General features: G+C 66.0%; 3 protein-coding genes across 5 annotated transcripts; 1 reads left to right on the plus strand and 2 right to left on the minus strand.

The window, feature by feature from the left end:
- Nucleotides 1-2,865: 2,865 nt before the first annotated feature.
- Nucleotides 2,866-5,971, minus strand: LOC136787443 (uncharacterized). Of its 3 annotated transcripts, none has more exons than XR_010826877.1 (4): nucleotides 5,830-5,971; nucleotides 3,994-4,132; nucleotides 3,277-3,365; nucleotides 2,866-3,111 (listed from the first exon to the last, which is right to left on the minus strand). XR_010826877.1 is itself a non-coding variant. In XM_066984652.1 (3 exons), the coding sequence occupies exon 1, from the start codon at nucleotides 5,409-5,411 to the stop codon at nucleotides 4,203-4,205; it is 1,209 nt and encodes a 402-aa protein (XP_066840753.1). In that variant the 5' UTR covers nucleotides 5,412-5,971; the 3' UTR covers nucleotides 2,866-3,111; nucleotides 3,277-3,365; nucleotides 3,994-4,202. The 3 variants fall into 3 exon arrangements, 1 of the variants encoding a protein (XP_066840753.1); XR_010826876.1 differs by having other exon boundaries at nucleotides 5,816-5,971; XM_066984652.1 differs by having other exon boundaries at nucleotides 3,994-5,971.
- A 57-nt stretch (nucleotides 5,972-6,028) lies between these two features.
- On the plus strand, nucleotides 6,029-12,991 carry LOC125181516 (uncharacterized). The gene is given in 22 exon segments (XM_066984651.1): nucleotides 6,029-6,246; nucleotides 6,364-6,641; nucleotides 6,744-6,844; nucleotides 7,332-7,435; nucleotides 7,559-7,754; nucleotides 7,860-7,971; nucleotides 8,339-8,451; nucleotides 8,650-8,752; nucleotides 8,969-9,039; nucleotides 9,118-9,203; nucleotides 9,299-9,580; nucleotides 10,285-10,359; nucleotides 10,722-10,825; nucleotides 10,906-11,005; nucleotides 11,097-11,175; nucleotides 11,177-11,192; nucleotides 11,304-11,383; nucleotides 12,015-12,099; nucleotides 12,102-12,222; nucleotides 12,302-12,403; nucleotides 12,491-12,632; nucleotides 12,708-12,991. Coding segments are annotated over 22 exon segments (2,658 nt in total). The 5' UTR covers nucleotides 6,029-6,070; the 3' UTR covers nucleotides 12,840-12,991.
- A 538-nt stretch (nucleotides 12,992-13,529) lies between these two features.
- On the minus strand, nucleotides 13,530-18,681 carry LOC136787381 (histone deacetylase 6-like). Its single transcript, XM_066984560.1, has 9 exons — nucleotides 18,667-18,681; nucleotides 18,230-18,361; nucleotides 16,909-17,097; nucleotides 16,690-16,834; nucleotides 15,530-15,777; nucleotides 14,877-15,023; nucleotides 14,037-14,164; nucleotides 13,733-13,962; nucleotides 13,530-13,567 (listed from the first exon to the last, which is right to left on the minus strand). The coding sequence occupies exons 1-9, from the start codon at nucleotides 18,679-18,681 to the stop codon at nucleotides 13,530-13,532; spliced, it is 1,272 nt and encodes a 423-aa protein (XP_066840661.1).
- Nucleotides 18,682-20,750: the final 2,069 nt, after the last annotated feature.

Here is a 20,750-nt window from a genome sequence, read left to right on the forward strand (position 1 = left end):
ACCCTAGGCCTAGGCTGCGGCCTAACTATACGCCTAACAATAGGCCTGACCGTAGGCCTATGAATCCTAACCCTAACCCTAACCCTAAGGTCTAACCCCAACCCCTATGAACCCTGAACACTAGCCCTAACCTTAACCCTAACCACAAACTGTAAACCGTAACCCGTAACCCTAACCCTATACAATAACCCTAAACCCTACTAACCCTAACCATAAACCTAACCCTAACCCTAAGCCCTAACCCTGAGCCCTAACCCTAACCCTAACCCAAACCCTAACCCAAAGCCTCCTAACCCTAACCCTAACCCTAATCCTAACCCTAACCCTGACCCTAACCCTAACAGTAGGCCTAGGCCTAGGCCTAACTGTAGGACTAACCCTAGGCCTAACCGTAGGTCTAACAATCCTAAAACTGACCCTAACCCTAACCATAACCCTAAGGCCTAACCCCAACCCATATGACCCCTGACAACTACCCTTAACCCTATCCCTAACCCCTAACCCTAACCCTAACCCCTAAACCCTAACCCCTAAAACTTAACCCCTAACCCTAACCCCTAACTCAAACCCTAACCCAAACCCCAACCCTAAACCCTCCTAATCTTAAGGCTAACTGTAACCCTAACTCTAAACCTAACCCGTGACCTTAAGCCCTAACCCTGAGCCCTAATCCTAACCCTAACCCTGACCCTAACACAAAGCCTACCAGTCCTAACCCTAAACCCAACCCCAACCCTAAGCCTAACCCTAAGCCGAACCCTAACCCTAACCCTAGGCCTAGGCCTAGGCCTAGGCTGCGGCCTAACTGTAAGCCTAACAATAGGCCTAACCGTAAGCCTATGAATCCTAACCCTAACCCTAACCATAAGGTCTAACCCCAACCCCTATGACACCTGACCACTAGCCTTAACCCTAACCCTAACCATTAACAGTAAGCCCTAACCCTGACCCCTAGCCCTAATCCTAGCCCTAACCCAAAGCCTAACCCTAATCCTAACTCTATCCCTAACCCTAACACAAACCCTAGGCCTAGGCCTAACACAAGGCCTAACCCTAGGCCTAACCAAAGGCCTAACCGTAGGGCTAACAATCATAACCCTAACCCCAACCCTAACCCTAAGGCCTAACCCCAATCGCTATGACCCCTGACCACTCGCCCTAACCCTAACCCTAAACCCTAAGGCTAACCCTAACCCTAACCCTAACCCAAAGCCTCCTAACCCTAACCCTAAGCCTAACCCTAAACCTAAACATAACCCTAACCCTAACCCTAGACCTAGGCCTAGGCCTAACTGTAGGCCTAACCCTAGGCCTACCTGTAGGGCTAACAATCCTAACCCTAACCCTACGCCTAACCCTAAGGCCTAACCCCAACCCCTATGACCCCTGACCACTAGCCCTAACCCTAATCCTAACCCTCACCCAAATCCTACCCCTAACCCTAATCCCTAACCCAAACCCTAACCCTAAAAACTACTAACCCTAACCCTAACCCTAACGCTAATAGCACTGAAATAATCCTAACCGTAACATTAACCCCTAACCCCTAACCCCTGACCCTGACCGTGACCGTGACCCTGACCCTAGCCCTTTGCTTAACCCTAGGCCTAGGCCTAGGCCTAGACCTAACCCTAGGCCTAGGCCTAACCATAGGCCTAACAATGTTATAAATTAGTTTGGTAAAAATCATTCCCGACACATCGTGGGTAAGGTAGACCGAATTTTAATTTATTTGAGCAATTCAGCAAGCAGTGATAAATAAAACAGCGCTGGGCGGCCAGGGAGTCTCCTGCTCCGCCAACGGCGCGCACCCCTAAGCCCACCAGAGTCTCGATTTATAGTCTTGTGGTTCCGGGTTTTTAGTGGCACATCCTGGTGTCTTCTTACACTGCAAGGCCTGTTGCTAGGGGGTCTTCGTCAGTCCTCTGGTGGTCGTGAGGATGAAGATCGTCGTCTTCCTCTGCGCTGGGGTCGTGACTTTGCTGCTGATATGTGTGTTCCCACGCGGGGGGGGGGAATGCCATTGTGCCCTTTTTTTGGAGCTGGTTTCTACTGCAATTGTTAACTTAACAGGAAATTCCTATACTTGTTTTTTCCTTCAACAGGATATTGGGGGTATAAGCACTTAATCGTTGAAAACCTTCCCATCAGCAATATTTAATGAACAAACAAGGCTTTACCCATTATAACAATACTAACCCTAACCCTAAGCCTAAGGCCTAACCCCAACCCCTGTGACCCCTGACAACTAGCACTAACACTAACCCGTAACCCTAACTCCTAACCCTAACCCTAACCTTAACCCTACCCCTAAAGCTAATGGAAAAAAAAAAAAAAACACTAACCCTAACCAACCCCAATCCTAACCCTAACCCCTAACCCTAACCAACCCTAACCATAATGGCAGTGGCCCTAACCCTAACCCATAACTCCCCCGCGGAGCCTTTACACAACCCCACACGCAACAGGACTCTGCACCTTCTCTCTTTCCAAACAACCCTAAACGTAACCCTAACCGGAGCACCAAGCCGAACACTAAGTACGACCCTAGGCAACACGTACGGCGCCACGTTCTCTGGACTCTGTGTCCCGCATTCCCCGCAGTCCCAACATCGCCGCCCCGAAGCCCTGTGCCCTCGGACTACACCTCCCGGAATGCTCCGCACCCAACACGGCCTCCCGGAATCGCCGTGCCCATGAACTACATCTCCCGGCATTCCCCGGACCGTCACAATGGCACCCAGAGGTCCTTCGTCCGAGAACTACGCCTCCCGGCATGCTCTGGGAATCCAACATGGCCTCCCAGAACCCCAGGCTCCCAGAACTACATTTCCCAGCTTTCCCCAGGAAATTGGGCCTCGCTGCTTGCCTTAGAACGCGTTTATTTGCCCCTGGGGGGCGTCGTGTGCTTCAGACTAGCGTTATTGCCCCGGGGGGGGGGGGTTAATTGCCCCCGGGGGGGGGTTCATTGCCCCCGGGGGGAGGTTAATTGCCCCCTGGGGGGGGGTAATTCCCCCGGGGCAGGGGGGTAATGCCAGGGGCGCCGTCCCTGTGGCCCTCACTCCTCCTTGCCGGGCTGCAGCGCTCTCTCTGCCGGCGGTTTTGGGGGTCCTGCGGGAATTTGGGGGGTGGATTAGGGTGGGGGGGACAGGGCTTTGCTCCCCCCCAAGCCCTTTAACACCCCCCCCCGTGTCCCACCAATCCCCCCAACCCCCCCCCATAGGACCCCCCCCCGCCCCCCCACCCCCTCCCTCGTTGCCCCCCCCCCGCACTCACCGCCGTGGCCCCCCCAGAGGCCCCTGATGACGTCCCAGGCCCAGCGCAGGAGGTTCACGAGGCAGCGGGCGCCCGCGCACATCCTGCTGCTGCTGGCAGCGCCGCGTGGGGGCGGGCACGGGGTGCCACGCAGCCCCCCCCGGCACCACAGCCCCCCTGAACCCAAAGTTCCCTGGACCCCCCCCGCCCCGGTCCAGCCCGTATACCAGCAGCCCCCTCCCTGTGTCCCCTCCTTGTTCCCCCACATCCCCCTGTCCCCACAACGTCCCCCCCCATACCCCCATATGTCCCCATATCCCCCCCCATTACCCCCCCATCCCCATATCCCCCCCATCCCCCCCATGCCCCCCCTATGTCCCTATATCCCCCCCATCCCCAATGTCCCCCCAATACTGCCCCATCCCCATATCCCCCCCACATCCCCCCCATGCCCCCCCCATGTCCCCATATCCCCCCCCATAACCCCCGTCCCCAATGTCCCCCCATATCCCCCCACATCCCCAATGCCCCCCCCCACGTCGCCATGTCCCCCCCGTTTCCCCGCCATGCCCACCCATTTCTCCCCCATGCCCCTAATGCACCCCCATGTCCCCAATGCCCCCCCATGTCCCCCCCATACCCTCCGTCCCCAATACCCCCCCCGTGTCCCCAGTGTCCCCCCATGTCCCCAGTATCCCCCCATGCCCCCCGCCCCGTCCCCATGCCCCCCCCACTCACGCAGCTCCGTTCGGTCCCCGCGGCCCCGGGGCCGCCCCTTAAATGCCGGTGGCGGGGTCACGGGGCCAGGGCCCGGTGGCAGCGGTGACAGCGGTGGCATCACGGGACCGGGCAGACCGGTCCCGGTACCGGCACGGCCCTGCGGGGGTGGGGGCGGCACCAGGACCGGGACACGTGGGGACGGGGGCACGGGGACGGGGGGTGTGGGGTCAGGGGGTCTGGGGACACGTGGGGACGGGAGGATGTAGGGACAGGGGGACAGGTGGATGGGGGGGGCCGGGATGTGGGGACACGTGGGGACAGGGGGTATGGGGACAGGGCGATGTAGGGGCAGGGCGATGTAGGGGCAGGGGGATATAGGGGCAGGGGGATGTAGGGGCAGGGGGATGTAGGGACCAGGGGATATAGGGACCGGGGGATGTAGGGACCGGGGAATGTAGGGACCGGGGGATGTAGGGACCGGGGGATGTAGGGACCGGGGGATGTAGGGACCGGGGGATGTAGGGGCAGGGGGATATAGGGACCGGGGGATATAGGGACCGGGGGATATAGGGGCAGGGGGATGTAGGGGCAGGGGGATGTAGGGGCAGGGCGATATAGGGACCGGGGCATATAGGGACCAGGGAATGTAGGGGCAGGGGGATGTAGGGGCAGGGGGATGTAGGGGCAGGGGGATGTAGGGGCAGGGGGATGTAGGGACCGGGGGATATAGGGGCAGGGGGATATAGGGGCAGGGGGATGTAGGGACCGGGGGATATAGGGACCGGGGGATGTAGGGGCAGGGGAATATAGGGACCAGGGGATATAGGGGCAGGGGAATATAGGGACCAGGGGACGTACGGACCGGGGGATGTAGGGGCAGGGGAATATAGGGGCAGGGGGATGTAGGGATCAGGGGATGTAGGGGCAGGCGGATGTAGGGACCGGGGGATATAGGGGCAGGGGAATATAGGGACCAGGGGACGTAGGGACCGGGGGATATAGGGCCAGGGGGATATAGGGGCCGGGGGATGTAGGGGCCATGGGGCCGGGTTTTTGGGGCCACATTTTGGGGTTTCGGGGCCGGATTTTGTGGTTTTGGGGCCACATTTTGGGGGTTCTGGGGCCACGTTTTGGGGGTTTGGGACCGGATTTTGCGGGTTTGGGGCCAAGCCCCCCCCCCCCCGCTGCGAGGCCGCGCGGGTCACGTGACCCGGCCATTTCCCGCTCCCCTCCCCGCGCGGGGGCGGCTGAGTCACTTCCGGGGCGCGGGGGCGGAAGGGGGGGGCGCGTGCCCCAACCGCGGGGGCTGAGGGGGCGTGGCCTCTGCGGGGGCGGGGGGGGACACACGTGGTGGTGGAGCTGAAGAACGGCCTCAGGTGGGCCCCAAACCCCCCGGGGCCTCCCCAACCCCCCCCAGACCCCCTCAGGACCTCCATAGCCCCCCCCAGGACCCCCTTAGCCCCTCATAACCCCCCCCGGGGGGGCAAATCCCCCCCCAACTACCCCGGGGGAGCAATTACGCCCCAGGCCCTCCCCCACGTCATGAGGGGGGCCCTGGGGGCTGCCCCCCCCACATTTGGGGGGCCCAGCCAAGCCCTTGTGGGGGCAGCAAGGAGGAGGGGGGCGCTTCACTGGCCCCAGTCCTCCCAGTAAGCCTCCCCAGTACTCCCAGTACCCTCCTAGTATTCCCAGTTAGCCCTGCTAGGCGCCCCTCCCAGTGCTCCCAGTTCCCTCCAGCCCTCCCCTAGTCCATCCCAGTCCACTCCCAGTGCCATCCCAGTCCATCCCAGTCCCCTCCCAGTCCTTCCCAGTCCTCCCAGTGCCCTCCCCACCCGCGTACCGCCGCGGGGTTACCACGGCAACAAGCGCGGGGCCGCCAGGAGCCGCGTGGCTGCGGGCCGAAGCTGATTGGCGGCCGCCTAACCAATCAGCGGCCGCCGGGGGCGGGGCCGAGCCGAGGGCTGGACGAATAAGCGCGGGGACGAGCTAAGGGCGGGAAGGAGTTACGGGCAGGAAACCGCGGGGCATTATGGGAGTTGTAGTCCGGAAGCGGGGCGGGGCTTTCATTTCCCACAGAGCCCTGCGGCGGGGGAAGATGGCGGCGAGCAGCGGGGCTGAGGCGAGCGGGGCGGCGGGGCCGGTGTCGTTCGGCTTCAGCCGGAAGGCGGAGAGGCGGCGGGTGCTGGCGGCCGGGCCTTGCGCCGAGCCCGGCGGCGACGCCGGCCCCGACACCGATTTCCTCACGGCGGTGGAGGACCGGGAGCTGCTCAGGTGCGCTTGCGCGTGGGCCGCGGGGGAGGGAGGGGGGAGCGCGCCGGTTTGGGTGAAGGGAGGGGGCGAGCCTCGGGGCGAGGCGGGGCGTGGTTAACGCGCTGGCCACGCCCCCAGCGCCAGGCCGGCCCCGCCCCCTCCGAAGGAGCTGGTGATCCCGCTGCTCCCCTCCCACCGCTGGAGGAACCCCGAGCCGCCTCGCCACGCCCCCTCGGCCCCAGGCCACGCCCCCTCGGCCCCAGGCCACGCCCCCTCCGGAGACGAGGCTCCTGCCGCCGGCCACGCCCTTTCCACGAGCGACCACGCCCCCTCCGCGACAGACCACGCCCCCTCGCCGAGCCCCGCCCCCGACCCCGTTGCCGTGGAGACGCAGGCGGTGCGGGAGCTGCTGGAGGGTGAGTGATGGGGGGGGGCGGTTTTGGGGGGGGGGTCCTGGGGGAGTCGGGGGGGGGCTGAGCCGCCCCTCACCCCTGCCCCCCCCCTCGTACCCCCCCCAGAGGCACGGCAGAGCCAGGAGCAGCCCCGCGGCCCCCCCGGGCCCCCCCTCGCCATCCCCCTGCGGCCCCCCGAGGGTGACGGCGGCGCCAGGCAGCAGCCGGTGAGGGGGGTCTGGGGGGGGGGGGGGGGGGCTCCCTTCAAACCCAACCCCCGGGCCCCAAAATGCCCCCAGGACCCCCTGCGAGGCCCCCCACATACCCCTGGGCTCCCCTGGGGTCTTCAGAGCCCCCCTTGGGACCACCCAGGACCCCCAAACTCCCCCTTGGGACCCCCAAACCCCCTCTAGGACCCTAACGGCCCCCCTAACCCCCCCCCTTGGGACCCCAAATTCCCCCTTTGAGACCCCAGAACCCCCCAGACCCCCCCCCCCCTTGGGACCCCCAGACCCCACCTTGGGACCCCCAAACTCCCCCTGGAACCCTAACTGCCCCCCCAGCCCCCCCCCTTGGAACCCCAAACTCCCGCTTTGGGACCCCCGAACCCCCCCCCAGAACCCTCATAACCCCCCCTTGGAACCCCCCAACCCCCCCCTTGGGACCCCAACCCCCCCCCAGCACCCCCTAACCCCCCCCCCCCTTGCCCCCCAGGGCCCCCAGGACTACGAGGCCGTCCCGGTGGCGGCCTTCGGGCTGGCCATGCTGCGGGGCATGGGCTGGAGCCAGGGCGAGGGCATCGGGCGCACCTTCAAGAGGTACCCCCAAAACTGGGGGGGGGGCTGCGACCCCCCCGGGAAGGGAGGGGAAGCGGGGGGGCTGGGCTCGACCCCCCCCCACATTGTTTTAGCGCCAATTTTGATGGGCTTGGTTCTTTTTAGGGTGGTGAAGCCGCTGGAGCACCGCCTGCGCCCCCGCGGGTTGGGGCTGGGGGCTGAGCCGGCCCCCCCCGGCCCCCCCAAACCGGGGCAGCCCCCCCGGGGGGGCGACGAAGCTGGCGGGGGGGCCGGGGGGGGGCTGGCAGTGGGGGCCGACGTCCGCATCGAGGCCGGGCCCCACCGCGACATGTATGGCAAGGTGAGACCCCCAAAATGCCTCCCCAGACCCCAAAACCTTTTTGGGGGGGGTCTCGGCCCCCCCCCCCGACACCCCCACCTTTTTTTTTTTGTTCCCCCCCCCCAGGTGGAGGGGCTGGACCCCGAAACCGCCCGGGCCGTGGTGCGCCTGGCGCTGGGGGGGCAGGTGGTGACGGTCAGCCAGCACAGCCTGCGGCCCGGCACCCCCCCAGGCACCGGTGAGTCTCCCAGTGCCTCCCAGTTCCTCCCAGTAGCCCCCCAGTGCCTCCCAGTATCACCTTGCCGTCACCCCCTAACGCTCGGAGCCCCCTAGTAGCCCCCATATGCCCTGATTAGCCCCCTCTAGGCAGCAGTGAGCCCCCCAGTGCCTCCCAGTAGCCTCCCAGTACATCCCAGTAGCCCTGGAGTGCTTCCCAGTAATCATCTAGGGTCTCCCAGTAGCATTCTACTGTCACCAGTAACCCCCAGAGCCTCCCAGTAGCCCCCAAATGCCCCGATTTGCCCCCTCTAGGCAGCAGTGAGCCTCCCAGTAGCCCCCCAGTGCCTCCCAGTAGCCCCCCAGTACCTCCCAGTCCCCCCCCCCAGGTCCCCCCAAGGGGAAGGAACCGCGGAGGCCGGAGGCTGAGGAGGGGCGAGAGGCCGGAGCCCCCCCCCCAAAAAGGGGACAGCAAAAGGAGGCAGCCCCCCGACACGGAGAGGTGAGAGCTGGGGGGGGGGGGGGGGGGGCAAGCAAATTTGGGAGGGGGGCAACACAATTTGGGGGGGAAGTGATTTGGGGGGGGGCGTCCCCAAACACTTTGTGTAACATCTGGGGGGGGCTGTAACCCCTACGGTGTTTATGGGGGCGGGCCATGACCCTCTGCCCCCCCCCAGTTATGCTGTGTCCCCCCCCCCAGGGTGGCGAAGCAGAGCCGGGGGGCCCCCCACTGGCTGCGGAGGGACCTGCGGGTGCGCTGCGTGGACAAAGCCTTCCAGGGGGGGCGCTTCTACAACTGCAAGGTGGGTTTTGGGGGGGGGGGCACGGCCCTATAGCCCCCCATAGGGTATCCTATAGTCCCCCCCCCCCCGTAAAGCCCCTTCAGTGGGACCCAGGGGGGCAGGACGGAGGCGTCCCTGTCCCCCCGTATTGCTCTTTATTGGGGTCCCAGCGCCCCATAACTGGGGGACGACACGTCTCTGCCCCCCCCCCACGTAACCTCCCGCCCCCGCCCCCAGATGGTGGTGGAGGACCTGCTCTCCCCCCGACACCTGCGTTTGCCGGACGGACGAGGGGCGCCTGGTGGACGGTGAGTGCTTTTTTTTTTGGGGGGGGGGACCCCAAAATTCCCCAGCCCCCCCCCTCTAATGCTCCCCCCCCATCCCAGGCCTGCAGGAGGCCATGCTGGAGACTGTCATTCCCCGGGGCGACGCCGACCGCGTCATGGTGGTGCTGGGCGAGCACGCTGGCAAGGTGAGCGCCCCCCCCGGCCCCATTTCCATCGCTGGGGGGGGGTCCTGTTGGAGCTCCCCCCCCCAAATTTTAACACTCCCCCCCCCCAATTCCAGGTGGGCCAGATCCTGGAGCGGGACCCATCGAGGAGCCGGGCGCTGGTGCAGCTGCAGCGCGAGGCGGGCTCGAGGGTGCTGGCGCTGGATTACGACGCCATCTGCCATTTTCTGGGGGGGCACGAAGACGATTGAGACCCCCCCCCCCCCGGGAAAAACAAGGGCACCCACCAGCTTCCAACATGGCCGCCTCAGCTTCAGGGGGAATAAACAGCGCCAAAACAAGTTGCTGATGTCCTCGGCTTTGCGGGGACGGCCCCGTTTGGGAACCCAGGCGTCTTGGTGAGGCCCCCCCCCGGCAAAAAAAACTCGCTGGAGCCCCCCCGCGCCGGCTGCAGGCATAGCTGCGCGTTTGCCAGCTTCCAAGATGGCGGAGAGGGCGGCTGCTGGAGCTGCCAGCTTCCAACATGGCGCGTTGCTGGGGGCAACCGCCCTTCCCGTCCTCCTATGCCCACTTCCAACATGGCGCGTTGCTGGGGGCAACCGCGCTTCCCGTCCTCCTCTGCCCACTTCCAACATGGCGCGTTGCTAGGGGCAGCCACGCTTCCCGTCCTCCTCTGCCCACTTCCAACATGGCGCGTTGCTACGGGCAACCGCCCCGCCCTCCCCGCCGTTGCCATGGGCGACCAGCCTGCCTGCTTGGGTCCTCCGGCACGTGACCGGAAGGGCCGCTCTGGTCTCGGGTGCCGCCGCGACTCGATGGTTTAACGGGGCCTGGTCCCTGCGGCCTCGCCGTTACCGGGCCGGGGGGGCCGGGAAGGGCCGGGGGGCCCCCAGCGACGCCCCCGCACCCCAAAACCCCGCTCCCCGCCCGCAGCCATGGCCCAGGCCCGGGGGGTGAACAGCCTCCGCTTCAACCAGGACCAGAGTGAGTGGGCCCGGCCCCAAAACCGCCCTTTTTCACCCCCAAAACACCCCTGGACCCCAAAAACACCCCCCGACCCCAAAACCGGCCCCCCCCGGACCCCAAAAATCGCCTTTTTCAGGCTGTTTCTGCGTCGCCATGGACTCGGGGGTGCGGATATTCAACGTGGAGCCCCTCATGGAGAAGGGGCACTTGGGTGAGGTGCCTCGGGGCGGGGGAGGAGGCGGTGTTTTGGGGACCCCCCCGACCCCAAAGGGTTTTGGGGTCCTCCACGGGCGTGGGGAGGGGGCTGCGGGGCGTTTGGGGGCTCCCCAGGGCTGGGGAAGGGGATCGGGGGGGCCAGGAGTTGCCGGGGGGTTTTGAGGTCCCCTTGATTTTGGGGGGGGGCTTTTGGGGTGCCCACCCGCGGTGGGGAGGGGGTTGGGGGGCGTTTTGGGGTTCCTTAGGTCACGGGGTTGGGTTTTGGGGGGGGATTTGGGGCATTTGGGGGGAAGTTCCAATTCGGGGGGCGGGGCCTGGGGGGCATTTGCCCCCCCCCCCAGCCCCCCTTTTCGGCAGACGCGGAGCAGGTGGGCAGCGTGGGGCTGGTGGAGATGCTGAACCGCTCCAACCTGCTGGCCCTTGTGGGGGGGGCAGCAGCCCCAAATTCTCTGACCTTTCCGGTACGTTTCACCCCAAAACCGTTCGGAGAAGGGGGGGATTTTTGGGGACCCCCCTCACCCCAATCCCCCCCCCCCCCCAGTGCTGATTTGGGACGACGCGCGCGAGGGCAAGGATGAGAAGCTGGTGCTGGAGTTCACCTTCCCCAAGCCCGTCCTCGCCGTCCGCATGCGCCATGACAAGTGAGACCCCCCCCCCCCCAAAACCCCAAATCACGGGGGGCACCCCAAAAGCTGCCCCCCCCCCCCAAATAACCCCCCCCCCCCAATCCAGGCTGGTGGTGGTGCTGCGCAGCCGCATCTACGTCTTCTCCTTCCCCGACAACCCCACCAAGCTCTTCGAGTTCGACACTCCGGGACAACCCCAAAGGTTTGGGGGGGACCCCAAAAAGGCCCCGAAACGCCCCAAAACGGGGCTCGTGTGTTTTTTTTTTGGGGGGGGGATTGGGGTTTTTTGGGGGTCACGTGGGTCTGTCCCCAGGGATCTGCGATCTCTGCCCCAGCCTGGAGAAGCAGCTGCTGGTGTTCCCCGGGCACAAGTGCGGGAGCCTGCAGCTGGTGGTGAGGCGACTGGGAGGGACTGGGAACGACTGGGAGGGGCTGGGGGGGCACTGGAGGGGACTGGGAGCAACTGGGAAGGGCACTGGAAGGTACCGGGAAACGAGGGTATAGAAGACGCTGGGGGGACTGGTAGAATTCGGATTTACTGAGAGGTACTGGGAGTTACTTGGGTGCTGGGAGCTACTGGGAGACACTGGGTGGGTACAAGGAGTTACTGGGAGGGGTCACTGGGAGTTACTGGGGGGTCACTGGGAGGTATTGGGGGGTACTGGGGGCAACTGGGAGGCGCTGAGAAGCGAGGAAAGGTACAGGAGCCCCTGGGGGCCGCTCCTGGAATCGTGCGGCCTTGGTGTGCACTGGGAGCTACGGGGAGGCACTGGGAGTTACTGGGGGGTCGCTGGGAGTTACTGGGGGGTCGCTGGGAGTTAGTGGGGGGTCGCTGGGAGTTACTGGGGGGTCACTGGGAGGAGCTAGGATGTACTGGGAGGTACTGGGGTCAACTGGGAGGCGCTGGGGAGCGAGGAAAGGTACAGGAGCCACCGGGGGGCGCTGCTTGAATTGGTGGGCACCGGGAGCTACCGGGAGCTACTGGGGTGCAGCGGGGGTGCCCTGACCCCCCCGTGCCCCCCAGGACCTGTCGAGCGCGGCGCCGGGCACGTCGCTGGCGCCGGTGACGATCAACGCGCACCAGAGCGAGGTGGGGTGCGCCGCCCTCAGCCCCCCGGCGCCCTGGTGGCCTCGGCCTCGCGCCGCGGGACGCTCATCCGCCTCTTCGACACCCAGAGCCGCGCCCGGCTGCTGGAGCTGCGCCGCGGCACCGACCCCGCCACCCTCTACTGGTACCGGGGGTGAGCGGGGAGGCCCGGCTCCCCGAAACGTTGGGAATTCGCCCCAAAAACTCGAGCGCTCTTCCCGCAGCTTGGCCTTCAGCCCCGACTCGGCCTTCCTGTGCGCCGCCAGCGACAAGGGCACGGGGCACGTCTTCGCGCTGCGCGACACGCGGCTCAACCGCCGCTCGGCGTGAGTTTCGGGGCCGATTCGTCCCGTTTCAGCCTCCCCTCCCTTTCTTAAAAATACTCATTTTTGTTAACCCCCCCCCCCCAAAAGCCTGGCGCGCGTGGGGAAGGTGGGCCCGGTGCTGGGCCCCTACGTGGAGTCGCAGTGGTCGCTCGCCAGCTTCGCCGTCCCCGCCGAGGCCCCCTGCGTCTGCGCCTTCGGCCGGGGGGCCGCAGCCCCAGCTCGGTGGTGGGTGAGTGTCTGGGGGGGGGGGCTACGGCCCCCGGGACCCCCCCCCCCCACGAATTGTTTTGTGCCCCCCCCCCAGCCGTGTGCGTGGACGGCACCTTCCACAAGTTCGTCTTCAGCCCCGACGGCAACTGCAACCGCGAGGCCTTCGACGTCTTCCTCGACATCTGCGACGACGACGACTTCTGAGAGCCCCCCCAAATTGATCTGACCCCCCCACAAATTGATCTCACCCCCCCACCCCAATTGGCTGGAGCCCCCCCCCAAAAAGAGCTGCGAGGAGGGCAGATGCGCGGAAAGGGGAGAGCCCCAAAATGGACCCCCCCCCAAATGGGAGACCCCCCCCCCAAAATGGAGGCACTGCCCCCAAAAGGGACCCCCCAAATGGGAGACCCCCCCCCAAAATGGAGGCACTGCCCCCAAAAGGGACCCCCCAAATGGGAGACCCCCCCCCAAAATGGAGGCACTGCCCCCAAAAGGGACCCCCCCCCAAATGGGAGACCCCCCAAGTAGGAGACCCCCCCCAAATGGGGACCTCCCAAAAAATTGAGACCGTCCCCCCCCATTCAAAATGCCCCCCTAAAATTGAGACCCCCCCAAACAAAAAGGGGCCCCCAAAATGGACCCCCCCCGAAATGGAGTCCCAAAATGGGCTCCCGCTGCCCCAAAGTAGAAACCCCCCCCCGAATTGTCCCCCCCATTCAAAATGGACCCCCCCCCCCCCTAAAAATTGAGGCCCCAAACAAACAAAAATAGCCCCCCCACCCCAAATCATCCCTCCATAAAACATCCCCCTCCCCCCCATGGACCCACCCCTTGGGTGCCCCCAGGTTCATGAGACCCCCCCAAAATAAATCATTACCCCCCCCCCCAATGCCCCCCCAAGCTGTTTTAATTGCGTTTATTTCTTCTCTCCGTTGTTACAAAGTGGATTAAAAACTGGGGGAGGGGGGCTAAAAAATTGGGGGGGGGGCGGGGGGCTTAAAAACATGCCCCCCCACCTTGTGCCCCCTCCCCGTGCCTCAGTGTCCCCCTAAAATTAATTGGGGGGGGGGAGCAAAATCCCTTTGCCCCCCCCAAAATTGTCCCTGGGCCCGGCCCAGCCTGGAGCCCTGGGGTTTTGGGGGGGGGGGTGTTGTAATTCAGGGGGGTCTTTTGGGGTCCCCCCGCGGTGCTGGTGCTGGTGGGTGGGTGGGGGGGTTGGCACCTGTGTAGCCCTTTGAGAGTGGGGTTTTTTGGGGGGGGGGGGCACGGAGAAACTCGGGGGTGTCAAAAAGAGGGGGGTCGACCCCGAACTTGAGGCGGTGCAGGAGGGCCTTGGCAGGGAACAGGACCTGGGGGGGGAAGGGTTAATTAGGGGGGTTAATTAAAAGGGGGGTAATTAGGTTAATTAAAGGGGGGTACTCACGGGGTGGTGCACGTAGGCCCCGCAGGGGTAGCACCAGGCCGAAAGGTCGCGCAGCCCCAGCGCCAGGGGGTGCCCCGCGGCCCCCCCGTGCTGCAGCATGTGCCCCCCGCGTAGCGCCCGCAGCCCACCTGTGGGGGGGGGGGGGGTCAGCGGGGGGTTTGGGGGGATTTGGGGGGGTATTTTGGGGGTTTGGGGGCATTTGGGGAGGTTGGGGGGGTTGGGGAGGATTTGGGGGGCTTGGGGGGATTTGGGGGGTTTGGGGGCATTTGGGGAGGTCGGGGGGATTGGGGGGGTTGGGGAGGATTTGGGGGGCTTGGGGGGGTTTGAGAGGGGATTTGGGGGAGTTGGGAGGGATTTGGGGGGACGGGGGTTAGGAGTATTTTGGGGAGGTATCGGGGGGTTTGGGGGCATTTGGGGGAGGGTTGGGGGCAAATCTGGGGGGGTTGGGGGCAAATTTGGGGGCTTGGGGGGGATTGGGGGAGATTGGGGGGGGGGTGTTTGGGGGAAATTTAAGGGCTGGGGGAGATTTGGGGTCAAATCAGGGAATTTGGGGGGATTTCAGGGGCACTTTGGGGTGGGGGAACAATTGGGGGGCTTTGCGGGCAAAGTTTGGGGGGATTTGGGGTCGAATTTTGGGGGACTTGGGGGCCAGGGAGGGATATTTTGGGGGAGGGGTAAACATTTTGGGGTGGGGGGGGGTTACATTTAGGGTCAGGGAGGACATTTTGGGGTGGGGGGGCCATTTTCGGGTGGGGGGGCTGCATTTTGGGGTGGGGGTGCCATTTTGGGGTGAGGGGGGCCATTTTGGGGTGGGGGGGTACGGTTAGGATGGGTTCCGACCTGGAAGCAGCTGAGGCACAGCCAGTTCTCGCGGCGGCTCCCGCAGACCCCGCAGGGGGCGGCCTCCTGCAGGGCCCCCCGCGGGCAGGGGGCGACGGCCCCCAGGTGGGGGCAGCCCAGCAGGGGGGTGACGGCGAACAGCGTCCCCTGGGGGGGGAAGGGGGGGGGGTGAGGGGGGGCCTTGGAGCCCACCACCCAAAAAAATGGGTTTTGGGGTTTCCCCCCCCCAAAAAGATGGGTTTTGAGACACCCCCCCCCAAAAACTGGATTTGGGGTCACCCCCCCTCCAAAAAAAAACCCAGGTTTTGGGTCCCTCCGCAAAAAAAAAAAAAAACGGGTTTTGGGGTCTCCCTCACTAAAAAAATGGGGTTTGGGGTCTCCCCCCCCAAAAAAAGGGTTTTGCCGCCCCCCACCCCAAAAATCGGGTTTTGGGGTCGTTCCCCCCAAAAAAAAACAGGTTTGGGGTTCCCACCCCTCCAAAAATCGGGTTTTGGGGTCATTCCCCCCCCAAAAAAACAGGTTTTGGGTCCCCCCCCCCAAAAAAAGGGTTTTGGCCCCCCCCCCCCCCAAAAATCAGGTTTTGGGGTCGTTTCCCCCCCCCCAAAAACCCGGGTTCCCCCCCCCCCCCCGCCTTGCCCCCTCCCCCCCCCCACCTCCTCCAGCTCCTCCTCGCAGCAGGGCGGGGCCGAGGGGGCGGGGCCTGCGCTAAGCCCCGCCCCCTGCGGCTCCCCGGCCCCGCCCCCCGGGGGCTCGCCCAGGCTCAGCTCCCCCAGGCGCATGATGGCGGCGAGGGCGGGGCCGCCGGTGATGTCATCGGGGGGCGTGGCTTCGTCCGGAGGGGGCGTGGCGTCGTCGCTGGGGGCGTGGCTTCGCCCGCGGGGGGCGTGGCCTCGCGGCGGGGCTCAGCCTCCTGGGGGGGGGGCTGCGGGGAGGGGAAGGGCAGGGTTGGGGGGGGGGGGGGGGCGGTCTGGGGGGGCCGCCCCCTAAATCGGGGGGGTCCCAAATGACGGGGGGGGTCCCCGCAAGCGGGGGGCGGGGGGGGGTTCGGGGGGGGGGTCTCACCGGGCGCGGGGGGGGCAGGCGCAGGCAGGGCCAGGCCCCGCGGTGGGCGCGGCGGGTGAGGGCGAGGGCGCGCAGGGCGGGCGCCTGGGGGGCCGGGGGGGGCAGCGCGGGGGTCGCCCAGCAGCACCCCCAGGCACTGCGCGGCCCCCTCCGCCGTCACCCCCAGGTTGTAGCCCCCCTGCAAGGGGAGGGGGGCGTCAGGGAGCAGAACCCCCCCACATCCCCCTACCCCGACCCCCTTCATCCCACTCCATCCCCCCAATCCCCCTTAATCCCCCCAATCCCCCCCAAAACCCTCTTAATCCTCCCCAATCCTCCCCTGAACCCCCTTAATCCCCCCAATCTCCCCAAATCCCCCACCCAACCCTCTTAATCTCCCCCTAATCCCCTCAACCCCCTTCATCCTCCCCTAATCCTCCCCAATCCTCCACCCAACCCCCCTAATTCCCCCTAATCCCTCCCCAACCCCCCTTTACCCACCCAACCCCTTTAATCCCAACCTCCCCCCTTAATCTCTACAACCCCTTTAATCCCCCAACCCCTCCCTTAATCCCCCCAGCCCCCTTAATCCCCCTAATCCCTCCATTAATCCCCCCTACCCCCGTAATTCTCCCCTGGTCCTTTCCCAACCCCCCACTTAATGCCCCCTCACCCCTCCCAATCCCCCCGTAATCCCTCCCAATCCCCCCCTAATCCCCCCCCAAACCCCCCTAATCCCTCCCCCCAATCCCCTAATCCCGCCGCCGCTCACCTCCAGCACCAGCACCAGGCGCCCCCCGCCAGCCCCCCAGCAGGTGGCTGAGCAGCCCGAAGGTGGGGGCGACACCGCGCACCCCCAGCGGGTCGCCCCGCGCCGCGTCGAACCCGGCCGACACCAGCACCAGCTGCGGGGCGAACTGGGGGGGGGGGGGGATCCATTAATTAGATTAACTAATTAATTAACACCCCCCATCTAACGGCCCCCCCTCACCTGGCAGGCCACGGGCAGCACCAGGCGGGTGGCGGCGGCCACGTAGTCGGGGTCCCCGGCGCGCGGCCCCCCCCAGCCCACGTTGAGGGTGAAGCCGCGGCCCCGGCCCCGGCCCCGGCGCCACGGGGGCCCCCCCCGGCCCCCGGGAAGAAGGCGCCGTCGTGGCGGTGCAGGGAGATGTACAGCACGCTGCGGGGGGGGGGGGCACGGGGCGTGGTGAGAGACCCCCGGGGGCGGGTGGGCACCCACGGGACCCCAAGGACCCCCCAGGGCCCCAAGAATCCCCCGAGGCCCCCCATAGCCGTAAGGCCCCCTCCGAACCCATAACGCCCCCCCCAAACCCATAACGCCCCCCCAAACCCATAACGCCCCCCAAACCCATAACGCCCCCCAAACCCATAATGCCCCCCCCAGACCCCGACACACCTCCCCAGTACCCGTAACGCCCCCTCCAGACCTATAAATCCCCCCCCCAGCACCCATAATCCCCTCCAGCACCCATAATCCCCCCCAACACCCCTAATCCCACCCCAATACCCCACTCCCCCACCCCCATCCCCACCAGAACCCCCCAGCCCCATAAATCCCCCCCAACACCCTTAATCCTGACCCCAAGCCCCCCCCAGCACCCACAATCCCCCCCCAACACCCATAATCCCCACCCCAACACCCATAATCCCCCCCCAAAAAAACATAATCTCCCCACCACTACCCATAATCCCGCCCCGAACACCCCTAATCCCACCCCAACACCCCGCTCCCCCCACCACCAGAACCCCCCCACCCCATAAATCCCCCCAACACTCATAATTCCTCCCCAACACTCATAATCCCCCCCAAACACCCATAATCCCCCCCAAAAAACCATAATCTCCCCACCACTACCCATAATCCCACCCCGAACACCCCTAATCCCACCCCAACACCCCGCTCCCCCCACCACCAGAACCCCCCACCCCATAAATCCCCCCAACACTCATAATTCCTCCCCAACACTCATAATCCCCCCCAAACACCCATAATCCCCCCCAAAAAACCATAATCTCCCCACCACTACCCATAATCCCGCCCCAAACACCCCTAATCCCACCCCAACACCCCGCTCCCCCCACCACCAGGACACCCCCACCCCATAAATCCTCCCCCCCAAGAAACAACCTGGGGTCGTCCTCGAAGATCTGCTGGGTGCCATCCCCGTGGTGCACGTCCCAGTCCACGATCAGCACCCTGCGGTTCATTTCGGTTCGGGGGGGGGTTGCCTAAAATCCCCTGGGAGGTGTCCCAGGGGTGCCCCCACCCTTTTTAAGGCCACCCCCGGTACCTGAGGGCCCCCCGGCCAGGCGCTGGGCGTGCCGGGCGGCCACGGCCACGTTGTTGAAGAGGCAGAAGCCACCGGCGGCGCCGGGGCGCGCGTGGTGCCCGGGGGGCGCACCACGGCCAGGGCATTCTGCACCTGGGGGGGCAGAAAATGGGGGGGGGGTCAGTATGGGGTCTGTACGGCCCGCTGGCATCCTATACGGGTCCTTATAGCCCCCCCAGAGCCCCCCAAATCCCCCCGCCCCATTAAAAGGGACCCTGATGGCGACGCCCCTGTGGCCCCACACGACCCTATACGGCCCCCCGTGACCCTATAGAGCCCCCTATAGCCCCCCAGAGCCCCAAATGTCCCCTGTAAGACCCCCAAAGCCCCCAGACCCCCCAGTTAGTGATGGTAACCCCAACGGCCGTGACCGCGCCGCCCCGTGTGGCCCCACGCACCCCCTGCAGCCCCATATGGCCCTATGTGACCCTATACGGACCCCTATAGCCCCCCAGAACCCCCCAAAAATAGACCCTCAAAATCCCCCTAACCCCCCCCAACCCATTAAACCCATGGGGCAGCGACCCCACCGCCCCACGTGGCCCCACACCCCTCGTATGCCCCCACACGCCCCCTACAATCCCCATACAGCCCCTACAGCCCCCTATAGCCCCCCAGAACCCCTAAAAATCCCCTATAGAGCCTCAAAACTGCCCTAAACCCCACCAACCTGTTCAGAACTACCCTGATGGCAGCAATCCCCCTGCCCCGTGTGGCCTCGGACCCCTTGTGCGAGTCCCTACAGTCCCCCTACAGCCCCTACAGCCCCCATACACCCCCTACACCCCCCACACCCCCCTGCAGCCCCCCCCACCCCCCCCACCCCCCCCGGCCCACCTGCCCGCGCAGCACGGCGGTGACAGCAGCGCAGGCGGCGCCGGCGGCCAGGCGGGGCGCAGGCGTAGGAGCGGGGGCAGAGGAAGACGGAGTTGTAGCGGGCGGCCGCCCCCGCAGCTCCCGCGCCCGCAGCCCCTCGGTGGCTGCCAGCGCCGCCACGTGCGCCCTCCTGGGCGGGAAGGGAAGAACGGGGTGAAAAGGAGGGAAATCGGGGGTGGGGGTGGGGAAGAAGGGCGGGGGGCGCGCTCACGTGTGGCAGGCGAGGAGCTGGGAGCGCAGCACGGGGCGCGCGGGCAGGCGGAGGCAGCGCTGGGCCAGGCCCAGCTCCGTCAGGCGCTGCAGCACCCGCGCCACCCGCTGCGGCGCCTCGGGGTGCTGGCTGCGGGCGGGGGGGGTCAGCAGGGGGAGATTTACCCCCCCCCCATAATACAGGGGGAGGGGGTCCCCAGGCCCTCTACACCCGGGGGGTGACCCCAAAACCCCGTATGGAGGGACCACAGGGTCCCAAAATGGCCACTGACCCCCCCCCCACGTCCAGCCCCCCCCCCCCCAAATATCCAGTGCCCCCTGCAATGTGCAGCGCCCCCCACCATGTCCAGCACCCCCCCCCACCATGCCCAGCGCCCCCCCCCCCAATATCCAGCACCCCTCCGCTGTGCCCTATGTCCCCCCCATGATGCCCAGCACCCCCCCACCATGCCCAGCGCCCCCCATGATGCCCAGCGCCCCCACCATGCCCAGCGCCCCCATGATGCCCAGTGCCCCCCACCATGCCCAGCGCCCCCCATGATGCCCAGCGCCCCCCATGATGCCCAGCACCCCCCCACCATGCCCAGCGCCCCCCATGATGCCCAGTGCCCCCCCACCATGCCCAGCGCCCCCCATGATGCCCAGCGTCCCCCCCATGATGCCCAGCACCCCCCCCCACCATGCCCAGCGCCCCCCCATGATGCCCAGTGCCCCCCCACCATGCCCAGTGCCCCCCACCATGCCCAGCGCCCCCCATGATGCCCAGCACCCCCCCCCCCCCCCAAAGGGCGGCCCACCCAAGGGTGCCCCCAGCCCCCCCCGACCTGTCCCAGGGGTTGCAGTGCTCCTCCATCCGCTCGTCGTACAGCAGCCCCGTGCGGGCGGTGGGGCGCGGCCCCTCGTCCCCCCGGCGGCTCCAAGGGGGGATCCGGGACCTCCTCCAAGGGGGGTCCGGGTCCTCGTCGCCCCCGGGACCTCCTCGCCCTCCGGCAGCTCGCGCTCTTCCTCACGCTCCTCGTCCTCACGCTCCTCATCCTCCGGCTCGTCCTCCACGTCCGGCTCTGTGGGGGAGGCCTCAGGGGGTGCCCCTCGACTCCTGACCCTCTCTGGGGGCCCCCTGGCATGGTCATGGGGCTTGGGGGGGTCCCGGGGCCTGAGGGGGGGCTCAGGGACCCCTAAAACGTGGCTGAGGGGAGCCAAGATGGTGCCGGGGTGGGGGGGGCAAGCTGCATAGCAACCAAGATGGCTGCCTAGCAACCAAGATGGCCGCCCTAGCAACCAAGATGGCCGGCCTAGCAACCAAGATGGCCGGCCTAGCAACCAAGATGGCCGCCCTAGCAACCAACATGGCCGCCCTAGAAACCAAGATGGCCGCCCTAGCAACCCAAGGAGCACC

The sequence above is a fragment of the Anser cygnoides genome, chromosome 29 (assembly GCF_040182565.1).
Source record: "Anser cygnoides isolate HZ-2024a breed goose chromosome 29, Taihu_goose_T2T_genome, whole genome shotgun sequence".
NCBI lineage: Eukaryota > Metazoa > Chordata > Aves > Anseriformes > Anatidae > Anser > Anser cygnoides.

Coding starts and splice junctions, on each gene's coding strand:
- LOC136787443 (XM_066984652.1), bottom strand. CDS start 5,411: ATGGAGGTCCTGAGGGGGTCTGGGGGGGGTTGGGGAGGCCCCGGGGGG.
- LOC136787381 (XM_066984560.1), bottom strand. Junction 15,024..15,529: donor GCGAGGAGGAGCTGGAGGAG/GTGGGGGGGGGG, acceptor TTCCCCCCCCAG/GGGACGCTGTTCGCCGTCAC. Junction 13,568..13,732: donor CCAAAACCCCAGGGCTCCAG/GCTGGGCCGGGC, acceptor CCCCTCCCCCAG/TTTTTAATCCACTTTGTAAC.